This window comes from Pelophylax lessonae, assembly GCF_965119305.1.
Source record: "Pelophylax lessonae genome assembly, chromosome: 1".
NCBI classification, from domain to species: Eukaryota; Metazoa; Chordata; class Amphibia; order Anura; family Ranidae; genus Pelophylax; species Pelophylax lessonae.
This window is the reverse complement of record NC_138768.1, coordinates 616,486,791-616,508,491: the sequence shown is the minus strand read 5'-3', so window position 1 is coordinate 616,508,491 and position 21,701 is coordinate 616,486,791. Positions and strand designations below refer to the sequence as shown.

At 45.0% G+C, this 21,701-nt stretch overlaps 1 protein-coding gene across 1 annotated transcript in view; it reads right to left on the bottom strand.

Moving 5' to 3' along the window:
- Nucleotides 1-12,140, bottom strand: part of LOC309553371 (pregnancy-specific glycoprotein 22-like) — a 45,887-nt gene extending 33,747 nt beyond the window's left edge. The window contains exons 1-2 of the mRNA XM_082254535.1: nt 11,988-12,140; nt 4,369-4,716 (exon numbers count right to left, since the gene is read on the bottom strand). Of these exons, the coding sequence (XP_082110661.1) occupies nt 4,369-4,716; nt 11,988-12,042 (403 nt within the window). The 5' untranslated portion in view covers nt 12,043-12,140. The remainder of the gene's footprint in view (nt 1-4,368; nt 4,717-11,987) is intronic.
- Nucleotides 12,141-21,701: the final 9,561 nt, after the last annotated feature.

The following is a 21,701-nucleotide window of genomic DNA, read 5'->3' as shown; positions in this document are numbered from 1 at the left end:
TGAGGCCAAAATTGAACTTTTCAGACTAAAAGCAAAACAATATATGTGGCGGAAAACTAACACTGCAAACCACGCTGAACACACTATCCCCGCCGTGAAACATGATGGTGGCAGCATCATGTTGTGGGGCTGCTTTTCTTCAGCAGGGACAGGGAAGCTGGTTAGTGTTGATGGAAGATAGATGGAGTCAAATACAGGGCAATCTTAGAAGAAAAACCTTGAGACTAGGGCAGAGGTTCCCCTTCCAGCAGGACAACGACCCTAAACATACAGCCATAGCTACAATGGAATGGTTTAGATTAAAGCATATTCATGTGTTGGAATGGCAAGTCAAAGTCCAGACCTAAATCCAACTGAGAATCTGTGTCAAGATTTGAAAATTGCTGTTCACAGAACTCTCCATCCAATCTGACAGAGCTTAAGCTATTTTCCAAAGAAGAATGGGCAAAATTTCACTCTCTAGATGTGTAAAGCTGGTAGAAATAAACCCAAAAAGACTTGCAGCTGTAATTGCAGCAAAAGGTGGTTCTACAAAGTTTTGAATCAGGGGGGCTGAATACAAATGCGCACCACATTTTTCAGATATTTATTTGTAAAGAATTTTGAAAACCATTCATTATCTTCCTTCCACTTCGCAACAGTGGCGGCTGGTGCTCAAAATTTTTGGGGGGGCGCAAAAAGAAAAAAGGTAATAGGTATTGCTTCGCGTCAAAAAACGCAGTAAAAAATTGCGTGACTTTGAAGTCATGGTACAGGCATGGCACAGGTGATGGTATAGGCATGGCATAGGTGATGGCACAGGCATGGCACAGGTGATGGTATAGGCATGGCATAGGTGATGGTACAGGCATGGCACAGGTGATGGTATAGGCATGGCACAGATATGGTATAGGCATGTCACATGTCATGGTACAGGAGATGGTATATGCCCCCTTTCAATGCAGAGACCAGTGTATATGCCCCCTTCAATGCAGAGTTCAGCGTGCGTGCCCCCTTCAATGCAATGAACATTGTGCTATGCCCCCTTCAATGCAATAAACACTGTGCTATGCCCCCTTCAATGCAATAAACACTGTGCTGTGCCCCCACAATGCAGAGTTCAGCACAAACTTCAATGCAACTGTGCTGTGCCCCCTTCAATGCAATGAACAATGTGCTGTGCCCCCTTCAATGCAATAAACACTGTGCTGTGCCCCCTTCAATGCAATAAACACTGTGCTATGCCCCCTTCAATGCAATAAACACTGTGCTGTGCCCCCACAATGCAGAGTTCAGCGTGCATGCCCCCTTCAATGCAACTGTGCTGTGCCCCCTTCAATGCAATGAACAATGTGCTGTGCCCCCTTCAATGCAATAAACACTGTGCTGTGCCCCCTTCAATGCAATAAACACTGTGCTATGCCCCCTTCAATGCAATGAACACTGTGCTGTGCCCCAACAATGCAGAGTTCAGCGTGCATGCCCCCTTCAATGCAACACTGTGCTGTGCCCCCTTCAATGCAATAAACACTGTGCTGTGCCCCCTTCAATGCAATAAACACTGTGCTGTGCCCCCTTCAATGCAATAAACACTGTGCTATGCCCCCTTCAATGCAATAAACACTGTGCCCCCTTCAATGCAATGAACACTGTGCTGTGCCCCCACAATGCAGAGTTCAGCGTGCATGCCCCCTTCAATGCAACTGTGCTGTGCCCCCTTCAATGCAATAAACACTGTGCAGAGTTCAGCGTGCGTGCCCCCTTCAATGCAACTGTTCCGTGCCCCCATCAATGCAGAGTTCAGCGTGCGAGCCCCTTTCAATGCAGAGCGCCACAGCATTGTCCCCAATCACTGCAGAGCGCCACAGCATTGTCCCCAATGATTGCAGAGCGCCACAGCATTGTCCCCCAATGATTGCAGAGCGCCACAGCATTGTCCCCCAATGATTGCAGAGCGCCACAGCATTGTCCCCCAATGATTGCAGAGCGCCACAGCTTTGTCCCCCAATTATTGCAGAGTGCCACAGCATTGTCCCCCAATGATTGCAGAGCGCCACAGCATTGTCCCCCAATGATTGCAGAGCGCCACAGCTTTGTCCCCCAATTATTGCAGAGTGCAACAGCATTGTCCCCCAATGATTGCAGAGTGCCAGCATTGTCCCCCAATGATTGCAGAGCGCCACAGCTTTGTCCCCCAATGATTGCAGAGCGCCACAGCATTGTCCCCCAATGATTGCAGAGTGCCACAGCATTGTCCCCCAATGATTGCAGAGCGCCACAGCATTGTCCCCCAATGATTGCAGAGCGCCACAGCTTTGTCCCCCAATGATTGCAGAGCGCCACAGCATTGTCCCCCAATGATTGCAGAGCGCCACAGCATTGTCCCCCAATGATTGCAGAGCGCCACAGCATTGTCCCCAATGATTGCAGAGCGCCACAGCATTGTCCCCCAATGATTGCAGAGCGCCACAGCATTGTCCCCCAATGATTGCAGAGCGCCACAGCATTGTCCCCCAGTGATTGCAGAGTGCCACAGCTTTGTCCCCCAATGATTGCAGAGTGCCACAGCTTTGTCCCCCAATGATTGCAGAGTGCCAGCATTGCCCCCCAATGATTGCAGAGTGCCACAGCATTGTACCCCAATGATTGCAGAGCGCCAGCATTGTCCCCCAATGATTGCAGAGCGCCAGCATTGTCCCCCAATGATTGCAGAGTGCCAGCATTGTCCCCCAGAGCGCCAGCATTGTCCCCCAATGATTGCAGAGTGCCACAGCATTGTCCCCCAATGATTGCAGAGCGCCACAGCTTTGTCCCCCAATGATTGCAGAGCGCCACAGCATTGTCCCCCAATGATTGCAGAGCGCCACAGCATTGTCCCCCAATGATTGCAGAGCGCCACAGCATTGTCCCCCAATGATTGCAGAGCGCCGCAGCTTTGTCCCCCAATGATTGCAGAGCGCCACAGCTTTGTCCCCCAATGATTGCAGAGCGCCACAGCATTGTCCCCCAATGATTGCAGAGCGCCACAGCATTGTCCTCCAATGATTGCAGAGCGCCACAGCATTGTCCCCCAATGATTGCAGAGCGCCGCAGCTTTGTCCCCCAATGATTGCAGAGCGCCACAGCTTTGTCCCCCAATGATTGCAGAGCGCCACAGCATTGTCCCCCAATGATTGCAGAGCGCCACAGCATTGTCCCCCAATGATTGCAGAGCGCCACAGCTTTGTCCCCCAACGATTGCAGAGTGCCACAGCTTTGTCCCCCAATGATTGCAGAGTGCCACAGCTTTGTCCCCCAATGATTGCAGAGCGCCACAGCATTGTCCCCCAATGATTGCAGAGCGCCACAGCATTGTCCACCAATGATTGCAGAGTGCCAGCGTGCGTGCTCCCTTCAAACTTACCTGGCGGCGGGGCGGCTCAGCTTCTTCCTCTTCTGCGGCGGGTCCTTCTCCCTCGTCTCGGCGGCGGGAACCGGCGGGCGGCCTGCTCCGTTCAAACTTACCTGGCGGCGGCGCGGCTCAGCTTCTTCCTCTTCTGCGGCGGGTCCTTCTCCCTCGTCGTCTCGGCGGCGGGAACCGGCGGGCGGCCTCTCCTCTTCTCTGAGCGGCGGTGACGGTGAGTGACTGACGCACGCACCGGCACCGCCCCCATTGCGACGTCAGCGATATCCTGGATGATGATTGGTCCAGGCTGTAGACTGGACCAATCACAGCCAGGATATCAGAAAGTGGGGGTGTCCAACCGCAAAGACTTGCGCCCAGGATACCCCCCTACCCCCCCAGAAGGCAGCCAATCGGCGCCTCTTCTGGGACGTAACCCCACCCCCCCCCCCCCCCCCCCAGCCACCAGTTCCTTGGGTTCAGGCCGGCGAACCCAATTTTTTTTTTTGAACAACTTTATTTGTTCGTTTTGTTTTTTTTTCTTTTTTTTTTTTTTTCTTTTTTTTTAGGGGTAGGGGGGCGGAGCCCTGGCGCCCCCTATGCACGGGCCGCCACTGCTTCGCAACTATGTGCCACTCTGTGTGGGTCTATCACATAAAATTCCAATAAAATACCTTTACGTTTTTGATTGTAACATGACAAAATGTGGAAAATGTCGAGGGGTGTGAATACTTTTTCAAGGCACAGTATATATCAAACAGTATTTGCCTGTTCACATCTGTGAATTATTATACAATGTTCTATGCTGCTGCTCAGTATGACGAGTAGAGAAGCTGGGCACAGGGCAATTGTGAATATGGCTCAATCCACAGTGCACATTATTTCTTTTTCTACTGCAAGCAATGGTGAGTAAAAGTTTTTTTAAAATGTATTAGGTGATTTTCGCAAATACCAAAAAAAAAAATACAAGCATGTCTAAGCCAACACTCATACTTTAGTCTGCTTACCATTCACAGTGAGCTCAACTGTTTCGGGTATAAAAGAGCCTGGAATAGAAAGTTGGACAGTGAATTTTCCAGCATCTGAGGTCCTGAGGTCTGATATCAATAAAGATCCGTTCTTCATGACTTTCTCTCGTCCTGTAAACATTTTCCCAGTAGTTGGTGGTTGATAACTTCCAGGGTTGAGTGTCACAATTGACTGTAATTGGCTTGTCCCATCCCCTTTGTACCAGTTGATCATTAGAATTGTGCCTACATAGTCGACATTCAATAGAACATTTTCACCCACAGTTGGATTTGGGGGTTCTATTAGGATGAGGGAGCAGCAGGTATCTATTTGTGCACATATAATAGCTAGGAAAGAATAGAGAAAATGTAAGTCATATCATTGGTTTTGATTATAAGCATGAAAATAAGACTTCGCCATCTAGGTCTGTGTTTCTCAAATGTATCATACACCCGTTTGAAAACAACCTGCATTTATCTGTATCCATAGTGTAAGATAGTTTATCTCAAATACTTTATTTACAGTATCTTTATAGGAATAACATACTAAGCAGAACTTTATACAGTACATAGATCCATTCATGTCATTTGTTGAAATTACCCTTTAACCACTTACCCACTGGGCACTTAAACCCCCTTCCTAACCAGACCAATTTTCAGCTTTCAGTGCTCTCACATTTTGAATGACAATTACTCAGTCATGCAACACTGTACCCATATGAAGTGTTCGTCCTTTTTTCACACAAACAGATTTCTTTTGGTGGTATTTAATCATCATTGGGTTTTATATTTTTTTGCGCTATAAATGAAAAAAGACCGAAAATTTTGTAAAAAAAAAAAAATGCATTTTTCTTCGTTTCGGTTTTAAAATTTTGCAAATTTAGTAATTTGTCTTCATATATGTTGGCCAAAATTTATACTGCTACATTTCTTTAGTAAAAATAACCCAAATAAGTATACATTTTTTGGTCTTTGTGAAGGTTGTAGAGTCTACAAGCTATGGTGCCAATCATTGAAAATTGATCACACCTGAGGTACTGACGGTCTATCTTATTTTTTGACACCATAAGGCCCCTTTAACACTCGTTTATCTCAGCGGGGGATCGATCTGCCGATCCCCCGCTGAGCAGGAAGATGCCAGCTGTTCTCCACGCTGTGTGCGGAGACACAGCTGTCAGTTCCCCATACATCTCTATGGGGAAATCGGATGGGTACGGACCGTCGGTCCGTTCTCATCAGATCCCATCCGATCCGATCCCCTGGACGGATGGAAAATAGGGTTTCCATCCAGATTTGACAGATCGGATCGGATGTCAGTGGACATGTCTCCGCTGACATCCGATGCCCCATAGGGATATATGGGGGGACCGATAAGATCCGCCAAAAAAACTGACAGGCAGATCTGAACGGCCCGCCTGTGTGAAAGAGCCCTAAAGGGATACGAAAATCAGAAGGAAAATTTCGTCCGACGAATGATCTGACGATTTTCGGATTGTTAGTATAGTGCTTTCGACAGCCGATTACGGATTTTCAGACGACAAAAACTGGATGTGCAGGCTATAAAATTTTTATCGTACATCAACACAACGTCCGATTTTCGTTTAATTAGTACAGTTTTTGTCCAAAAAAAATCGTAAGAGCAAGACTAGGCATGTCAGAAATGAAAGAACACATACAAAACAATTCAACACATGACATCACTTCTGAAGTTGAATTCTGACGTACGGGAATTTTTGTATGAAAGTAACCTCTTCACTTTCCACATGAGACTAGCATGTCACAAAAAACGGACGACAGATCGTTCGATAATCTGATTGTGTGTTTATTGGCATACTTGCAACTACACCCCAAAACACACAGCCTGAACACATACAGAGATCCAACATCCATGTAGCACCGTCAGGACTTCTAGGAGCATAAATTACACATATAATTTCCTGACAACCTATCACACTTTTGAAGTCCCTGGAGCACCAGGACAATGGAAATGACCACAAAATGACCCCATTTTGGAAAGCAAACACCCCAACACATAATCTAGGAGGCATAATAAGCCTTCTGAACATGTCATTTTTTTCCACAAATTTTTGGAAATGTGGAAAGAAAATGAAAACACATTTGTTTTTTACACAAAGTTGTCGATTTGTAAGATATTTCTAACACATAGCATGTACATAGCAAAAATTACACCCCAAAATACATTCTGCTACTACTTCTGAGTATGGCGATACCACATGTGTGACACTTTCCCACAGCATAGCAAAATACAGAGGCCCAACATGCAGGGAGCACCATCATTTCCTGACTTCCCATTACAATTTTGGGAGGCACTGTAGGGCACTGATAAGCACTGTAGTGGCACGGAAGAGCACTGATGTGGCATGAATGAGCACGGATAAGCACTAATGTGGCACGGATGAACACTGACGTGGCACAGATGTGGCATGGATGAGCACTGATGTGGCATGGATGTGGCACGGATGAGCACTGATGTGGCATGGATGAGCACTGATGTGGCACAGATGTGGCATGGATGTGGCATGGATGAGCACTGATGTGGCATGGATGTGGCATGGATGAGCACTGACGTGGCATGGATGTGGCACGGATGAGCACTGATATGGTACGGATGAGCACTGATGTGGCACGGAAGAGCACTAATGTGGCATGGATGTGGCACGGATGAGCACTGATGTGGCATGGATGAGCACTGAGGTGGCACAGATGTGGCATGGATGAGCACTGACGTGGCATTGATGTGGCACAAATGAGCACTGATGTGGCATGGATGAGCACTGACGTGGCATGGATGTGGCACGGATGAGCACTGATGTGGTATGGATGTGGCACAGATGAGCACTGATGTGGCATGGATGTGGCACGGATGAGCACTGACATGGAATGGATGTGGCACGGATAAGCACTGACGTGGCATGGATGTGGCACGAATGAGCACTGATGTGGCACGGATGAGCACTAACATGGCATGGATGTGGCACAGATGAGCACTGACGTGGAATGGATGTGGCACAGGTGAGCACTGACGTGGCATGGATGTGGCACAGATGAGCACCGACGTTACATGGATGTGGCACAGATGAGCACTGACATGGCATGGATGTGGCACAGATGAGCACTGATGGGGAATGGATGTGGCACGGATAAGCACTGACATGGCATGGATGTGGCACAGATGAGCACTGATGTGGCATGGATGAGCACTGATGTTGCATGAATGTGGCACGGAGGAGCACTGACATGGCATGGATGTGGCATAGATGAACACTGACGTGCATGGATGTGGCACAGATGAGCACTGATGTGCACTGATGTGGCATGGATGTGGCATTCATGTGGCACGGAGGAGCACCATGTGGCATGGATGTGGCATGGATGAGCACTGACGTGGCACGGATGTGGCATGGATGAGCACTGACGTGGCATGGATGTGGCAGGAATGAGCACTGATGTGGCACGGATGGGCACTGACGTGGCATGGATGTGGCACAAATTAGCACTGATGTGGTACGGATGAGAACTGACATGGAATGGATGTGGCACGGATAAGCACTGACGTGGCATGGATGTGGCACAGATGAGCACTGACGTGGCATGGATGTGGCACGGATGAGCACTGACATGGCATGGATGTGGCACGGATGAGTACTGACGTGGCATGGATGTGGCACGGATGAGACTGATGTGGTACGGATGAGCACTGATGTGGCATGGGTGGGCACAGATGTGGCACAGATGGGCATGGATGTGGCATGGCTCTTTGCCATGATCCGTGATGCGCCAAGTCCCGGCGAGCACGGACTGCTCCTTGTGCGCGCCCCAGGGGGTACGCGGGAACGCAATTCTGGGAGGACGTCATTGTACGCCCTTCCAGAATAAGCCGACCGCGCTGTAGCTCTCATTCAGCTATGGCCCGGTCGGCAAGTTGTTAAATGTATATTCGTGTTTTCCAAACTCGTTTTTTTATTTAAATATGTTTTGTTGGAAGAAAGAAGAGTACAAGTTGTCATCAAACATAAAGAAGATACAACAGGCATATAGCAACAGTACAGTGTTCATTTGCAGTGGGTCTTTCGTAGAAGTACATATCCAAGTCATCAGTTAGCATACCCAACAGCGTAATAAAAATCAAACAATTTGAATTTAAAAAGCTTTTAAACCCGGGGTGCAGGAAAGGATTGGGCGGGAAGGGGAAGAGACAAGCTGCAATGGAGAGTTTCAGGTGCTGAAAGCAAAGACGTGGTAAGATTATTAGGCTGTTGATGCATCTCATTGGAACCTAAAAGTCTGTGATTTGAAGCACTCCTCCCTACTCGTCATCCTTTTGCCCCTCTTTTTTGCTTCTCTCCATCTCACCTGTTTGGCGGGGTATATTGGTGTGGTGAGACTGCTTTGGTCCCCGCATCCGTCTGAGGAATTTTGGTACAGCCATCCACTTACAGCGAAACGTGTCAACATCACCTGTGATCAGTGGAGGTGTTCTGGTACAGGACATGTGTCCTCTGGATTTGGTGGAATCTTCCGCACCCTTCTGGGTATAGGGGAAGCACTGTACTAGGGCTTTATCCTATGCCTCGTTGGTTTTCAGATGTTCTTAGCTTTTGTTCTGTCTTTAATGCCACTTTAAAATATATACTCCTTTTACTATGTGAACTAATAAAACGCTTTTTGATACTTTTATAAGAATGAAGTGTCCGGTCTCATGCTAATTCCAATAAAGTCCGCCTTTGGCAAAACTGGGGTTCTGCAATTTTTTATCAGTATTAGGCTAAGAAAATGTTGGCTCCAATGGTCCCAGGTTTTGCTATTTGCTTTGTGTTGGAAAATGTGTTGTAACGTCTGTTTTTGACTTTAGTCAATGAAAAGATACAATCTCTTTTGTCACTTGACTTTTGTCAAGAGATTTGTCACTTTAGGAAGACCAAAACCTGGTATGAAATGCACATACTTAGAAGTGCACATACCTGTCTGTAGCAGCATTCAGTATATGTCTGGGGAACGCTCAGGGCTTGCCCTGCTTGCCCCTGACCCTTCCCATGCACAAGCACACCCTTTAGATCAATAAAGCAACACAGCATAAACAGCAACTGAAGACTAAGATGGTGGTGACAACTCAAATTTATATACTAAATGAAAATGGGTGTAATTTGCAGAAAACAATATGCTAAAGTTGTAAGCACCCCTCTTTGGAACAGTCTCACTTTAGTACTATTGTCACAATCGTAAAGTCACATTAGGAATGGGCAGCACAGTGGCTAAGTGGAAGCACTTCCACCAGGCAGCATTAGGGTCGTCGGTTTAAATCCCAACCATGGCACTACCTGCATGGAGTTTGCATGTTCTCCCTGTGCCTGCGTGGGTTTTCTTCCACACTTCAAAGACATGTTAGTGGATTGATTGGCTCCTGTTTAAATTAGCCCAAGTATGTGTATGTATGAATATGAGTTAATGACCTTAGATTGTAAGCTCTTGGGGGCAGGGACAGATGTGAATGTACAATATATATAGAAAGCGCTGTAAAAATTGTTGGCACTATATACAGTATCTCACAAAAGTGAGTACACCCCTCACATTTTTGTAAATATTTTGTTATATCTTTTCATGTGACAACACTGAAGAAATGACACTTTGCTACAATGTAAAGTAGTGAATGTACAGCTTGTATAACAGTGTAAACACACATCCATTAATGTCTAAACTGCTGGCAAGAAAAGTGAGTACACCCCTAAGTAATAATGTCCAAATTGGGCACAAAGTGTCAGTATTTTGTGTGGCCACCAATATTTTCCAGCATTGCTTTAACCCTCTTGGGCATGGAGTTCACCAGAGATTCACAGGTTGCCACTGGAGTTCTCTTCTACTCCTCCATGGCGACATCACGGAGCTGGTGGATATTAGAGACCTTGTGCTCCTCCACCTTCCGTTTGAGGATGCCCAACAGATGCTTAATAGGGTTTAGGTCTGGAGACATGCTTGGCCAGTCCATCAACTTTACCCTCAGCTTCTTTAGCAAGGCAGTGGTCGTCTTGGAGGTGTGTTTGGGGTTATCACGTTGGAATACTGCCCTGCAGCCCAGTCTCTGAAAGGAGGGATCATGCTCTGCTTCAGTATGTCACAGTACATGTTGGCATTCATGGTTCCCTCAATGAACTGTAGCTTGTTGGGTTTGGTTGTTGGCAGCTCACACCGTCTGTTTCTGCATTCACCTTATTAATCCATAGCGCTGGTCACCTTTGTTTTAATTATGTAGCTCCCTAGTGCCAGCAACATTCATGCAGCCCCAGACCATGACACTCCCACCACCATGCTAAACTGTAGGCAAGAAACACTTGTCTTTCTACTCCTCCCCCTTGGTTGCCGTCACACACGCATGACACCATCTGAACCAAATACAGTAAGTTTATCTTGGTCTCATCAGACCAGAGGACATAGTTCCAGTAATCTATGTCCTTAGTCTGCAGCAAACTGTTTGTGGGCTTTCTTGTGCACCATCTTTAGAAGAGGCTTCCTTCTGGGACGACAGCCATGCAGACCAATTTGATGCAGTGTGCGGCGTATGGTCTGAGCACTGACAGGCTGACCCTCCACCCCTTCAACCTCTGCAGCAATGCTGGCAGCACTCCTACGTCTATTTCCCAAAGACAACCTCTGGATATGACGCTGAGCATGTGCACTTAACTTCTTTGGTCAACCATGGCAAAGCCTGTTCTAAATGGAATCTGTCCTGTTAAACTGCTGTATGGTTCTGACCACTGTGCTGCATCTCAATTTCAGGGTCTTGGCAATCTTCTTATAGCCTTAGCCATCTTTTTGTAGAGCAACAATTCTTTTTTTCAGATCCTCAGAGAGTTCTTTGCCATGAGGTGCCATGTTAATCCAGTGACCAGTATGAGAGAGTGAGAGCTATAACACCAAATGTAACACACCTGCTCCCCATTCACACCTGAGACCTTGTAACACTAACAAGTCACATGATACCGGAGAGGGAAAATGGCTAATGTGCCCAATTTGGACATTGTCACTTAGGGGTGTACTCACTGTTTTTGCCAGCGGTTTAGACATTAATGGCTGTGTGTTGAGTTATTTTGAGGGGACAGCAAATTAACACTGAAGGCCCCTTGACCCCATCATCTATTGAAAGGGAGCCTTGACTGATGGAAGCTTGGCAGCTATGTGGGCGTCGTGACAAGCTGTACACTCACTACTTTACATTGTAGAAAAGTGTAATTTCTTTAGTGTTGTCACATGAAAAGATATAATAAACTTTTTACAACAATGTGAGGGGTGTACTCACTTTTGTGAGATACTGTAAGTACCTGTAATAAGTAAAAATAGGGTTAAGCGTTTCAACATTAGGCTAATCTGATAAAATATGCTAAAAATGTTAATAGAATCATAGGAGGGCAGTATTATATGCCATTATGAACTGCTCTTTGCCTGGAAAAAAATCTGGGAAAATTATGTAAAATGATCTTAAAAGATAACTTTTTTAATTAATTAAAAAAAAAAAAAAACAATTGCTATAGAAATAAAGTAACTCTCCCATGTACATGACTTTACCCATCCCCTTACATTTTCTTTTTACTATTAGGTTTGCTTACCTGCTGCAAGATATCCCCAGTGACACCACCTAAAAAAATCTTTACTGTAGATCATCTCACACGAATTGTTTGGTGTTCTCTACCCCACAAGAAAACAAGATGATGTGTCCCTGGTAGATGAGATGAGATGAGACACTGAATGAGGAAGAAGATGGTATGGGAATACAACATTTTGCCAGGAGAAAATAATTTAGGGCGGAAGCTTCATACCTAGTAATTAATTGTATCGCCTATCATTACTTACGGAGCCCATGATTCACAAACTTGGCAGACTGGAATTATTTTCCATAACATCTGAAACTGAAAGTATACAGGAGAACAATAACAATTTATACCTATTGCTTTATCCTCCAGTAGAAACACACATCCTATGAAGCAGGTAATGGGAACTTTACAGTGGCCTTCCATCATTGGAAAATGGCTGGTTATTCACTGGCGTGCTGGGATTCTTAGTTGTTTAAGGAAGGATCTATGTATTTCTATACTGTATGTATTACTTAACAATGTCTTCAGCACTTATTGTTGCATTTCAGGTTAATCATTTAAACATATGAAATGATACCCCTACAGTGGAACATAGCTAGCTCAAAAGGCTTTTAACCACTTAAGCCCCGGAGGATTTGGCTGCTAAAAGACCAGGTGGTATTTTGCGATTCCGCACTGCGTGATTTTAACGGACAATTGCGTGGTCGTGCGACGCTGTACCTAAATGAATTTGTACCTAAATGAATTTGTCCTTTTTTTCCCCACAAAAAAATAACAAAAATAACAATATTTTTCACATTTTTTTATATGAAATTCCCTAAAAAAAAAAAGTAAAAATCAAAATTTTTTAACATTTTCAGCCAATTTGTTTTATGCTACATATGTTTGGTAAAAAAAATTGCAAAAAGCGTATTTTGATCGGTTTGCGCAAAAGTTATCGTGTTTACTAACAAAGGGAAAGATTTTTGTCATTTTTGTTGTTTTTTTTTTAACGCGTAATGGCGGCGATCTGCGATTTTTTTGCGGTACTGCGACATTGGGGCGGACAGATCAGACCCTTGACTGACATTTTTGACACTTTTGGGGTTACCAGTGACATTTCTACAGTAATCAGTGCTATATATGCACTGTTACTGTAAAATTACACTGGCAGTGAAGGGGTTAACTTTATTTGAGAGGGAGGGGCTGTGTGTGTCCCTAGGGGCGTGATTCTAACTGTGATTGGCTGTGGCTTGAGCTGTAGGAACAATGATCAACGGTCCTACAGGGGAGAATGACAGGCGGCTTGTTTACACTAGCCGTCTGCCTTTCTCCCTCTCCCCCGACGATCGCAGAGTGACCGGCGGACATCGGGTCCGCCGGTCACACGCGTGGAGGGGTCCGTGACCACGCGGGAGCGCGGCGGCGCGCGCTCGCTCCCCAGAGCCTCACAGGCTAGTGACGTACCGATACGTCACTCTGTCTGTGAGGGGCTGACCGCCGCAGTATATGTACTTGCAGCGGTCGGCAAGCGGTTAAAAAATATTACAACGTGAAGATGTTGATATTGTTAAATAATTAAAATCTATTTATACTTGATCTAGAGCAAGGATTGCTAACTTTTTCTGCTTTGGTGGCGGATGAGGTAACGGCTAAGTTCCCGTAGCGGTGCTGCGGTGGCTGTGGCTCTGCCTCTTTCCCTCACCTGCCCTCCCCAGAGCCTGTCTGTGGCCAGGCGGTGCGGGCAGCAATCCCAGCTGAGAGATGCAGTCCCTCACCCAGCTTGGAGAAGGGAGAAGTGACGGCTGGGTGGGTGAGCAAGGTGGTCAATCTCCGAAGCGCAGAGGGGATTCTTCAATTAGGCAAATTAGGCGCCCACGAGGCTCCTTTGAGCGTCAAGACCTAAGGCGACCTCCTAATTTGCCTAATTGAAGAGCCACCTCTGCTACCCCTTTCAAATGGACTAAGCAGGACCCATGGTAGGGCTGACCCTGTCTGTCATACAAGAATTTTCGTAACGTTAGTAAATTTCTATTTTTTGATATGCGACTAGCGTGCAAAGAAAAACAGACAATCTGTCGCCTGATTTTCGGATCATGTGTAGGGGTTCAACTGTATTAATGGCAGCAGAAAGGTCTAATATTACAAGTATGGTGAAACGGCCATTTGTTTTAGCAGTTAGTAAGCTGTTGGTGAATTTTAGTAGGTCAGTTTCTGTGAAGTGTTGTGGGCGAAAGAGTAAAGGGGTCAAGAAGGTTATTTTTAGTGGAAAACAGGATGGCGAGGGGAGGGCTTTTTCTCCTGGGTTTTGATCTGGCCTTGCAAAAGGCCTGTCCCCAGTGGTAGGTAAGCTCTCTCTAAGCTGTCCAGGTTCTGATGTCTGCTGGTGGGGATAGGCTACACTCGGTCTGGCCGGGGGCTGAGATTGAAAAAGCCTGTAGTGTAAGTGCCCCTGGGGTGGCAGCCCAGGGGTGCCTTAATTTCTCACTGGTGAGGGGCAGCTCGCTGTGAGTTTTTTCGGGCACCTTGGTCACTGCACACCTTTTTCACACCTGCCTCTTGGGACAGGCCTTTTGGCTTGCACCAGAGGAATTTTTATTCCGGCTGGAAGGCCTGCCTTGGTTCCTCACATGGCACCATAGCACTTTCCCCACTTCCCCTTCCCCCACTTCTTTGTTTGTTTGTCTCTTTTTCTTTGTAGTTTGTCACCTGCACTATCACCTTTGTTTTCTTTTTTTGCACGACTTGTAGGGTGTGGGTCCTCGGGCCCAGCCTTGAGTCTTGGGAGGGGGTGGATATGGCCTTTTGGCTTAGTTCGCCCTCTCTCATGGGGTCTCCCTTCGGGGGAGCCCCACTTAGTACTCGGGGTGGGCTGTTTCGGCAGTCCCCCTGGAGAACGGGGTCAGTCTGGTTTCGGCCAGACAGACCATGAGTACCTTAAATCCCTGTCAGGAGTCTTGCGCCCCGGGGGATCGAGGTTCGGGTCCTACCTCTTCAGAGGGAAGACCATTTGTTTCGCACACCCTGTGCACTTTTTGTGTTCCTCACGTTTGTGTGTGTGCACTTTTTTATGCACCGGGTGGAGTCTTTTGAGTGTGTTTCACACGCTACTGGCTTTAAAAAAAAAAAACTGACTGAGGAACAATCGGCCGTTCTGGTGTTGGCCAACAAAAAATTTTAAAGCCTGCACACCAGATTCTGTTCGGCCGAAAAGTCGCAGTCAGTTGTCAGAAGCATCATACTAACAAGCCGACAATCGGCCAAACGGTCGGTGGCCGAATATTTACGGCCGACAAACGCTACGTGTGCCTTTAGGAACACACCAGACAGGTCAGAGATAAAGCTGTGGAGAAGTTTAAAGCAGGGTTAGGTTATAAAAAAATATCCCAAGCTTTGAACATCTCACAGACAACTGTTCAATCCATCATCCGAAAATGGAAAGAGTATGGCACAACTGCAAGTATAGCCGTCCACCTAAACTGACAGGCCAGGCAAAGGGAGCATTAATCAGAGAAGCAGCCAAGAGGCCCATGGTAACTCTGGAGGAGCTGCAGAGATCCACAGCTCAGGTGGGAGAATCTGTCCACAGGACGATTAGTCATGCACTCCACAAATAAATTTGGTCTTTATGGAAGAGTGGCAAGAAGAAAGCCATTGTTGAAAGAAAGCCATAAGAAGTACCGTTTGCAGTTTGCGAGAAGCCATGTGGGGGACACAGAAAACAAGTTGAAGAAGGTGCTCTGGTTAGATGAGACTAAAATGGAACTTTTGGCCTAAAAGTAAATGCTATTTGTGGGGGAAACTTAACACTGCACATCACCCTGAACACATCATCCCCAGCGTGAAACATGATAGTGGCAGCATCATGTTGTAGGGATACTTTTCTTCAGCAGGGACAGGGAAGCTGGTGAGAGTTGATGGGAAGATGAATGGAGTCTAATACAGGGCAATCTTAAAGGAAAACCTGTTAGAGTCTGCAAAAGACTTAAGACTGGGGCAGATGTTCACCTTCCAGGACAACGACCCTAAACATACAGCCAGAGCTTCAGTGGAATGGTTTATTTTAATGCATATTCATATGTTAGAATGGCCCAGTCAAAGTCCAGACCTAAATCCAGCTGAGAATCTGTGGAAAGACTTGAAAATTGCTATTCACAGACAGTCTCCATCCAATGTGACAGAGCTTGAGCTATTTTGCATAGAAGAATGGGCAAAAATGTCACTCTCTAGATGTGCAGAGTTGATAGAGACATCCCCAAAAAGACTTGCAGCTGTAATTGGAATAGATGGTTCTACAAAGTATTGACTCAAGGGGGCTGAATACAAATGCACGCCACACTTTTCACATATTAATTTGCAAAAAAATGTTGAAAACCATTTATTATATTCCTTCCACTTCACAATTATGTGTCGCTTTGTGTTGGTCTATCACATAAAATCCCAATAAAATACATTTAAGTTTTTGGCTGTAACATGACAAAATGTGGAAATTTTCGTACGAATACTTTTTCAAGGCACTGTACTTCCTGGAATCCATCTGTTCTTTGCTCAGTCATGCAGGCGGGGGGGGGGGGGGGGGTGCTAGTGGGGGTGTGCTTAGCTGAGAAAACCCCTCCTCCCCTCCTGAAGACTCCTGGGATGTATGAAATCATTTGCCTAGGCATGGAAACAAGGAAGTAACTGAGAAAATGTAAAATAAAGTTTAAAACAAGTGAATATGATATATTTTCCTATCTATTTACAAATGCTGGCAGCAAAAGGATTAAAAAGCAGGCAATGTTTGTTGAAAGGGTGAAGTTCCGCTTGAAGAAATTCTGCTGTTTGTTTTCCGGTTTACTTTTGTCTATTTGAAAGCTGGAGTCAATTTCCTAATACATAACAGGTAATAAAGAGGCTTATTTCTTAGTGAGGTAGCACCATTGTCATAGAGGGTGGAAAATACCCAGCTGTATATAAAACAAACATAAAAAGACACTGGGAGCACTTCTAATTTAGGGCAAACTAATGTCGGCCATAGATAGTTTGAATCTTGGCTGGTTTAGCAGGACCAGTCGAGATACCAACTGTGTATGGACAGGCTGAATGTACCAAGGTATTTAATCAACTTGGGTACAACCAGCCTGCCAGATTCTATTTGCGATTATGGCTAGAGGCTGGTATAGCGCCTAACAATAATTATTGTCTTCTCCCGACAGGGAAGGCTTCCTCCACCGGGAGAAGACAATGACTCGGCAGGAGGAATTCCCCATGGTTCACACCGTGTATGACCTGCCTTACTGTGGTAAAGTTTACATGGTTGGCATGGAAAACTGCATCCAAATTACACTTGAGCGGGGACACTCCATATGTTTCTCTACTTTAGGATAAATATAACTATAGTGCATATTCTTGGCTAATATTCATGTCATCCTTTTGTATAAATAACAGATTAATAAAACAGAATGATTAATTATCTTACAATGCCACACTCGTTATGTTTCTCTTTAGTTTTTGGACAGTGAAATCATTAGTCATTAATGATGAAGGTATCTTTCAGAGCTGTGGCCATGGTATGGAATTGCTCATCTACTGGTAGAATGTGACTAAGATTTAATGTTTCACAGCTTCTTCTAAATTAGTACCAACATGGCAGCCTAAAACAGATGTGAGCACGCTGTGGCCTATATTCCTGAATTGCTTATCAATTTGCTTTTGGCGTTTCTTAGCTAACAAATGTGCAATTAATTTTAATTAGAATTGGCTGTTTAAGAAATGAATAGGTGCCCCCATGGGCAAACTGAACTGAACTTTGTGTCCCAAGATAAAATAAAGGCACATTGAAAATACTTCTTCCTCTTATTTTTTTCTATTAGTTTGTTTACAGCTAAGACAATTTTATGTAACATACCCCACCTGGCTGCATATCTCTCACAGCCCACATATGGCTAATTCACCCACCTTTCAGTTTTACATCCTAGTTTTGGAATGCCCAGTTTTGCTGTGGCTAAGCATGCACCCGTGCCACCTTCTCATAATTTTGCCATGTTTCAGTTCCTGGCAATATATATACTGTATATACTGCAGCTCCAGTCAATAACAAATCAAGGGGTCCTGACAAATGTTGTTCCACATGCAGGGGTACCTAATAAGCAATAACTTTAATATGGGTACCCACTTTGACAGAGTAGAGCAGGGGTCTTCCAACTATGGCCCTCCAGCTGTTCAGGAACTACAATTCCCATCATGCCTAGCCATGTCTGTGAATGTCAGAGTTTTACAATGCCTCATGGGACGTGTAGTTCTACAACAGCTGGGGGGCCATAGTTTGAAGATCCCTGGAGTAGAGAAATGCATCTAAGTCATACATGCCTGCTTGGTAAAAAAAAAAAAAAAAAAGGGGCTCTTGGGATGGAAAAATATTAGATTCAATTTATCTAGTTAGGATGTAAAAAAAATAGATTTTATATTTTTTATTGTCTTGAGGTACCTTCATATTGTCTTTAGCCCACTGTTTCTATCATTCTTCCTCAACAAGAACAGTTAATCCTTGCCTGTAACAGCACTAAATGAACTTCTGTGCAGGGGGGAAATGACATAGTAGTAAGTAGCAGTAAAAGAGAATGACAGTTGGGTCAGACACCTGACATGGAGATTAGGCAGTAAGAGAAGCCTTCACTTGACTATATTCCAAATAGAGGTAAAATATCAGTTGTCGCTGATGCTACAACCCTGAGACCGTGCCCTTGCACGAAACATGTCGGGGCAGAGTTGCATGCTGACGTCACACTGCCGTTTTCGCAATCGACAGCCATCTTTGTAATTCCTTTCCTTGTGGTTTTTGCTATGTATGTTTGAGTGGATCGTATCCATCAGCATTTTAATTATCTAGCTGAATTGTTCTTATGTCTAAAATTTTAACTTTATTTGGAATATAGTGAATGGTCGATAAAAATACTACACTATGAGTTTTTTTTGTGGCTCCATTGCGAGAGCGATTCTTTTCTATTAACAGTCACTGGAGACTCCCTATGTGATGAAGGTTGGTGGCTTGTTACTTTTGGATGACAACTACAAATGTGTGGTTACTGTGTAATGCAGTTTGACATCTGGTGAGGGCAGAGTGGTGTTGGTTAAGAGGACAATACAGGTGCAACACTTTCTCTTTTATGGTGGAAATTTAAAGAACATAACAACAAGACTAATGCCCCATACACACGTGCAGATTATCTGCAGACTTTTGTCTGCAGACTTACCAAAACCATATAATATGAGGTCAAACCTAAACACTTTCAATTTGTATGCAATCCGGCAGGCCCTTGCACTACATAGAAAAGGTAAGTCTGCAGATAATCTGCACGTGTGTATGGGGCATTAGCTTTAACAGAGCTTTATTTTCTTCACAATATAAGGGCTGTTTGGAAGAACAATTTACTCACTTAGGTGGCGGACTAAAGTTTACCTTTGGCAATGTTTATTATATACAAAGCTTCATTTGTTCACATATGTTATAATATGCACTTTTGTTATACAGAGATTAGATTGGAGATTTGCATATTGACATTTTTATGCCAGCTGCCAGTAGGTTGTTTTTCCTCTAGCGCTGACTTTTTTGTTTTCTGTTTTAACACTTTATACATTTTATTTTGTCAGGGGGTTAAACAGGGTGGCTATTTTAATTTTTACTTTAAAAAAAAAAAGTAGTACGTTTTTAACCACTTTAAGACCGGAAGATTTTCCTGCTTAATGACCAAGCCCTATTTTGCGATTCGTGTGACGCTGTACCCAAATAAAACTGAAGTCCTTTTTTTATAAAATAGAGCTTTCTTTTGGTGGTATTTGATCACCTGTGCGATTTTTATTTTTTGGGCTATGAACAAAAAAAAAGCGTCAATTTTGAAAAAAAAAACAATATTTTTCACATTCTGCTATATAACATTCCCAAAAAAAAAATAAAAATGTAAAAATCAAAATTTTTTAACATTTTAGGTCAATTTGTTTTCTGCTACATATTTTTGGTAAAAAAAAAATCGCAGTAAGTGTATTTTGATTGGTTTGCGCAAAAGTTATTGCATCTACTAACTATGGGAAAGATTTATGTCATTTTTTTTTTTTTTTTTTTTTTACTAGTAATGGCGGCGAACTGCGATTTTTTATGGGACTGCGACATTGCGGCGGACAGATCGGACCCCTAACTGACATTTTTGACACTTTTGGGGGTACCAGTGACATTACTACAGTAATCAGTGCTAAAAGTATGCACTGTTACTGTAATAATGCTATTGGCAGGGAAGGGGTTAACAGTGTTGGTGATGAAGGGGTTAAATGTGACCCTAGGGGAGTGATTCTAACTGTGGGGGGGCGTGGCTTGTGAGATGACCATAGAGACATGTGATCCTATATAGCAGGATCACATAGTCTCTGTGATCATCTCAGGGAGAAGGACGGATTGCTGTGTTTACATCAGCTGTCCATCCTTCTCTGTCAGTGGGGGGAGATCGCCGGTGTCAGGCGGCAATCAGAGCCGACTGACACCCGCACTGGCTTCCCCACTGATGATCGGGGGTGAAAGCACGCCACCGGCGATGCGCGCTCACTCGCCCCCTAGCCTGCTGAGAGCGAGCAACGTAGAGCTACGTCGTTTTGCTAAGGAGCGGCTGCCTGCCGCAGTAAATCTGTGGCAGGCAGTCGTCAAGTGATTAATATGTGAAAATTCCGTCCAGACTGACCCCAGAACTTATTTTATTTTACCCTGTAATAAAATAATTACCTGCAAATACGTTCCAAGCACAGTTAAAGAATTAAACTCTGGAACCTTTGTCAAAAAAAATTATATACATAGGGCAAAGGACTGGTCACCAGTATGCCTGTGGTCTCCCTGCAGCTGATTTTTACCCTATTACTGACTTACCAGTATCTCTGTATGGAGGGGGCAATCTTGGTAGAGGGAGTGTTTTCCTTCCTTATGTTGGAGCCACCAGTAAGGAGAATAGTGAGCAGCACAGTTGTGAGTTCACCAAATCTCACTCCAAATTTCCTGATAGTAGCGGTAAGAGGCAGCAATGCTATAAACATTCTTGGTTACAGCTGTGAGGACCTAAGTACAGTAGTGTCTAGGCACACTCACATACAGGGCCGGTGCTAGACTATTTTGCTCCCTAGACAAGACCAGCTACTTGCCCCCCTCCAAAAAAAATAAAATAACTGTAGACATTGCCCCCCTTCCTGCACATAATGCCCCCCCCTTTTAACCCTACATCCTCCTTCCTGTATACACTGCCCCCTTCAATCTTACACCCTCTTCCTGTACACACTGCCCCCTTTAACCCTACACCCCCTTCCTGTACACACTGCCCCCCTTTAATGCTTCACCCCATTCCTGCACACACTGCCCCCCTTTAATGCTACACCACCTTTAACCCTACATCCCTCTTCCTGCACACACTGCCCCCCTTTAATGCTACACCCCCTTTAATCCTACATTCCCCTTCCTATACACACTTCCCCCCTTATCCCTGTACCCCCTTCCTATACACACTGCCCCCCTTTAACCCTACACCCCCCTTATTGTACACACTGCCCCTCTCTCTAGGAGTGGCATCCACCGGGGATGAGGAGGTGACAGGAGAGGAATATGGCATTGGCCATGGCTGCGCCCTAGGTGAAAGTGCGTCGTAGGCGGCTGCCTAGTTCACCTAGTGGTAGCACGGCCCTGCTCACATAACAGGAAGTGAACTGATATTTTCAAGAGAAATACTAGAAAAATTTACATTT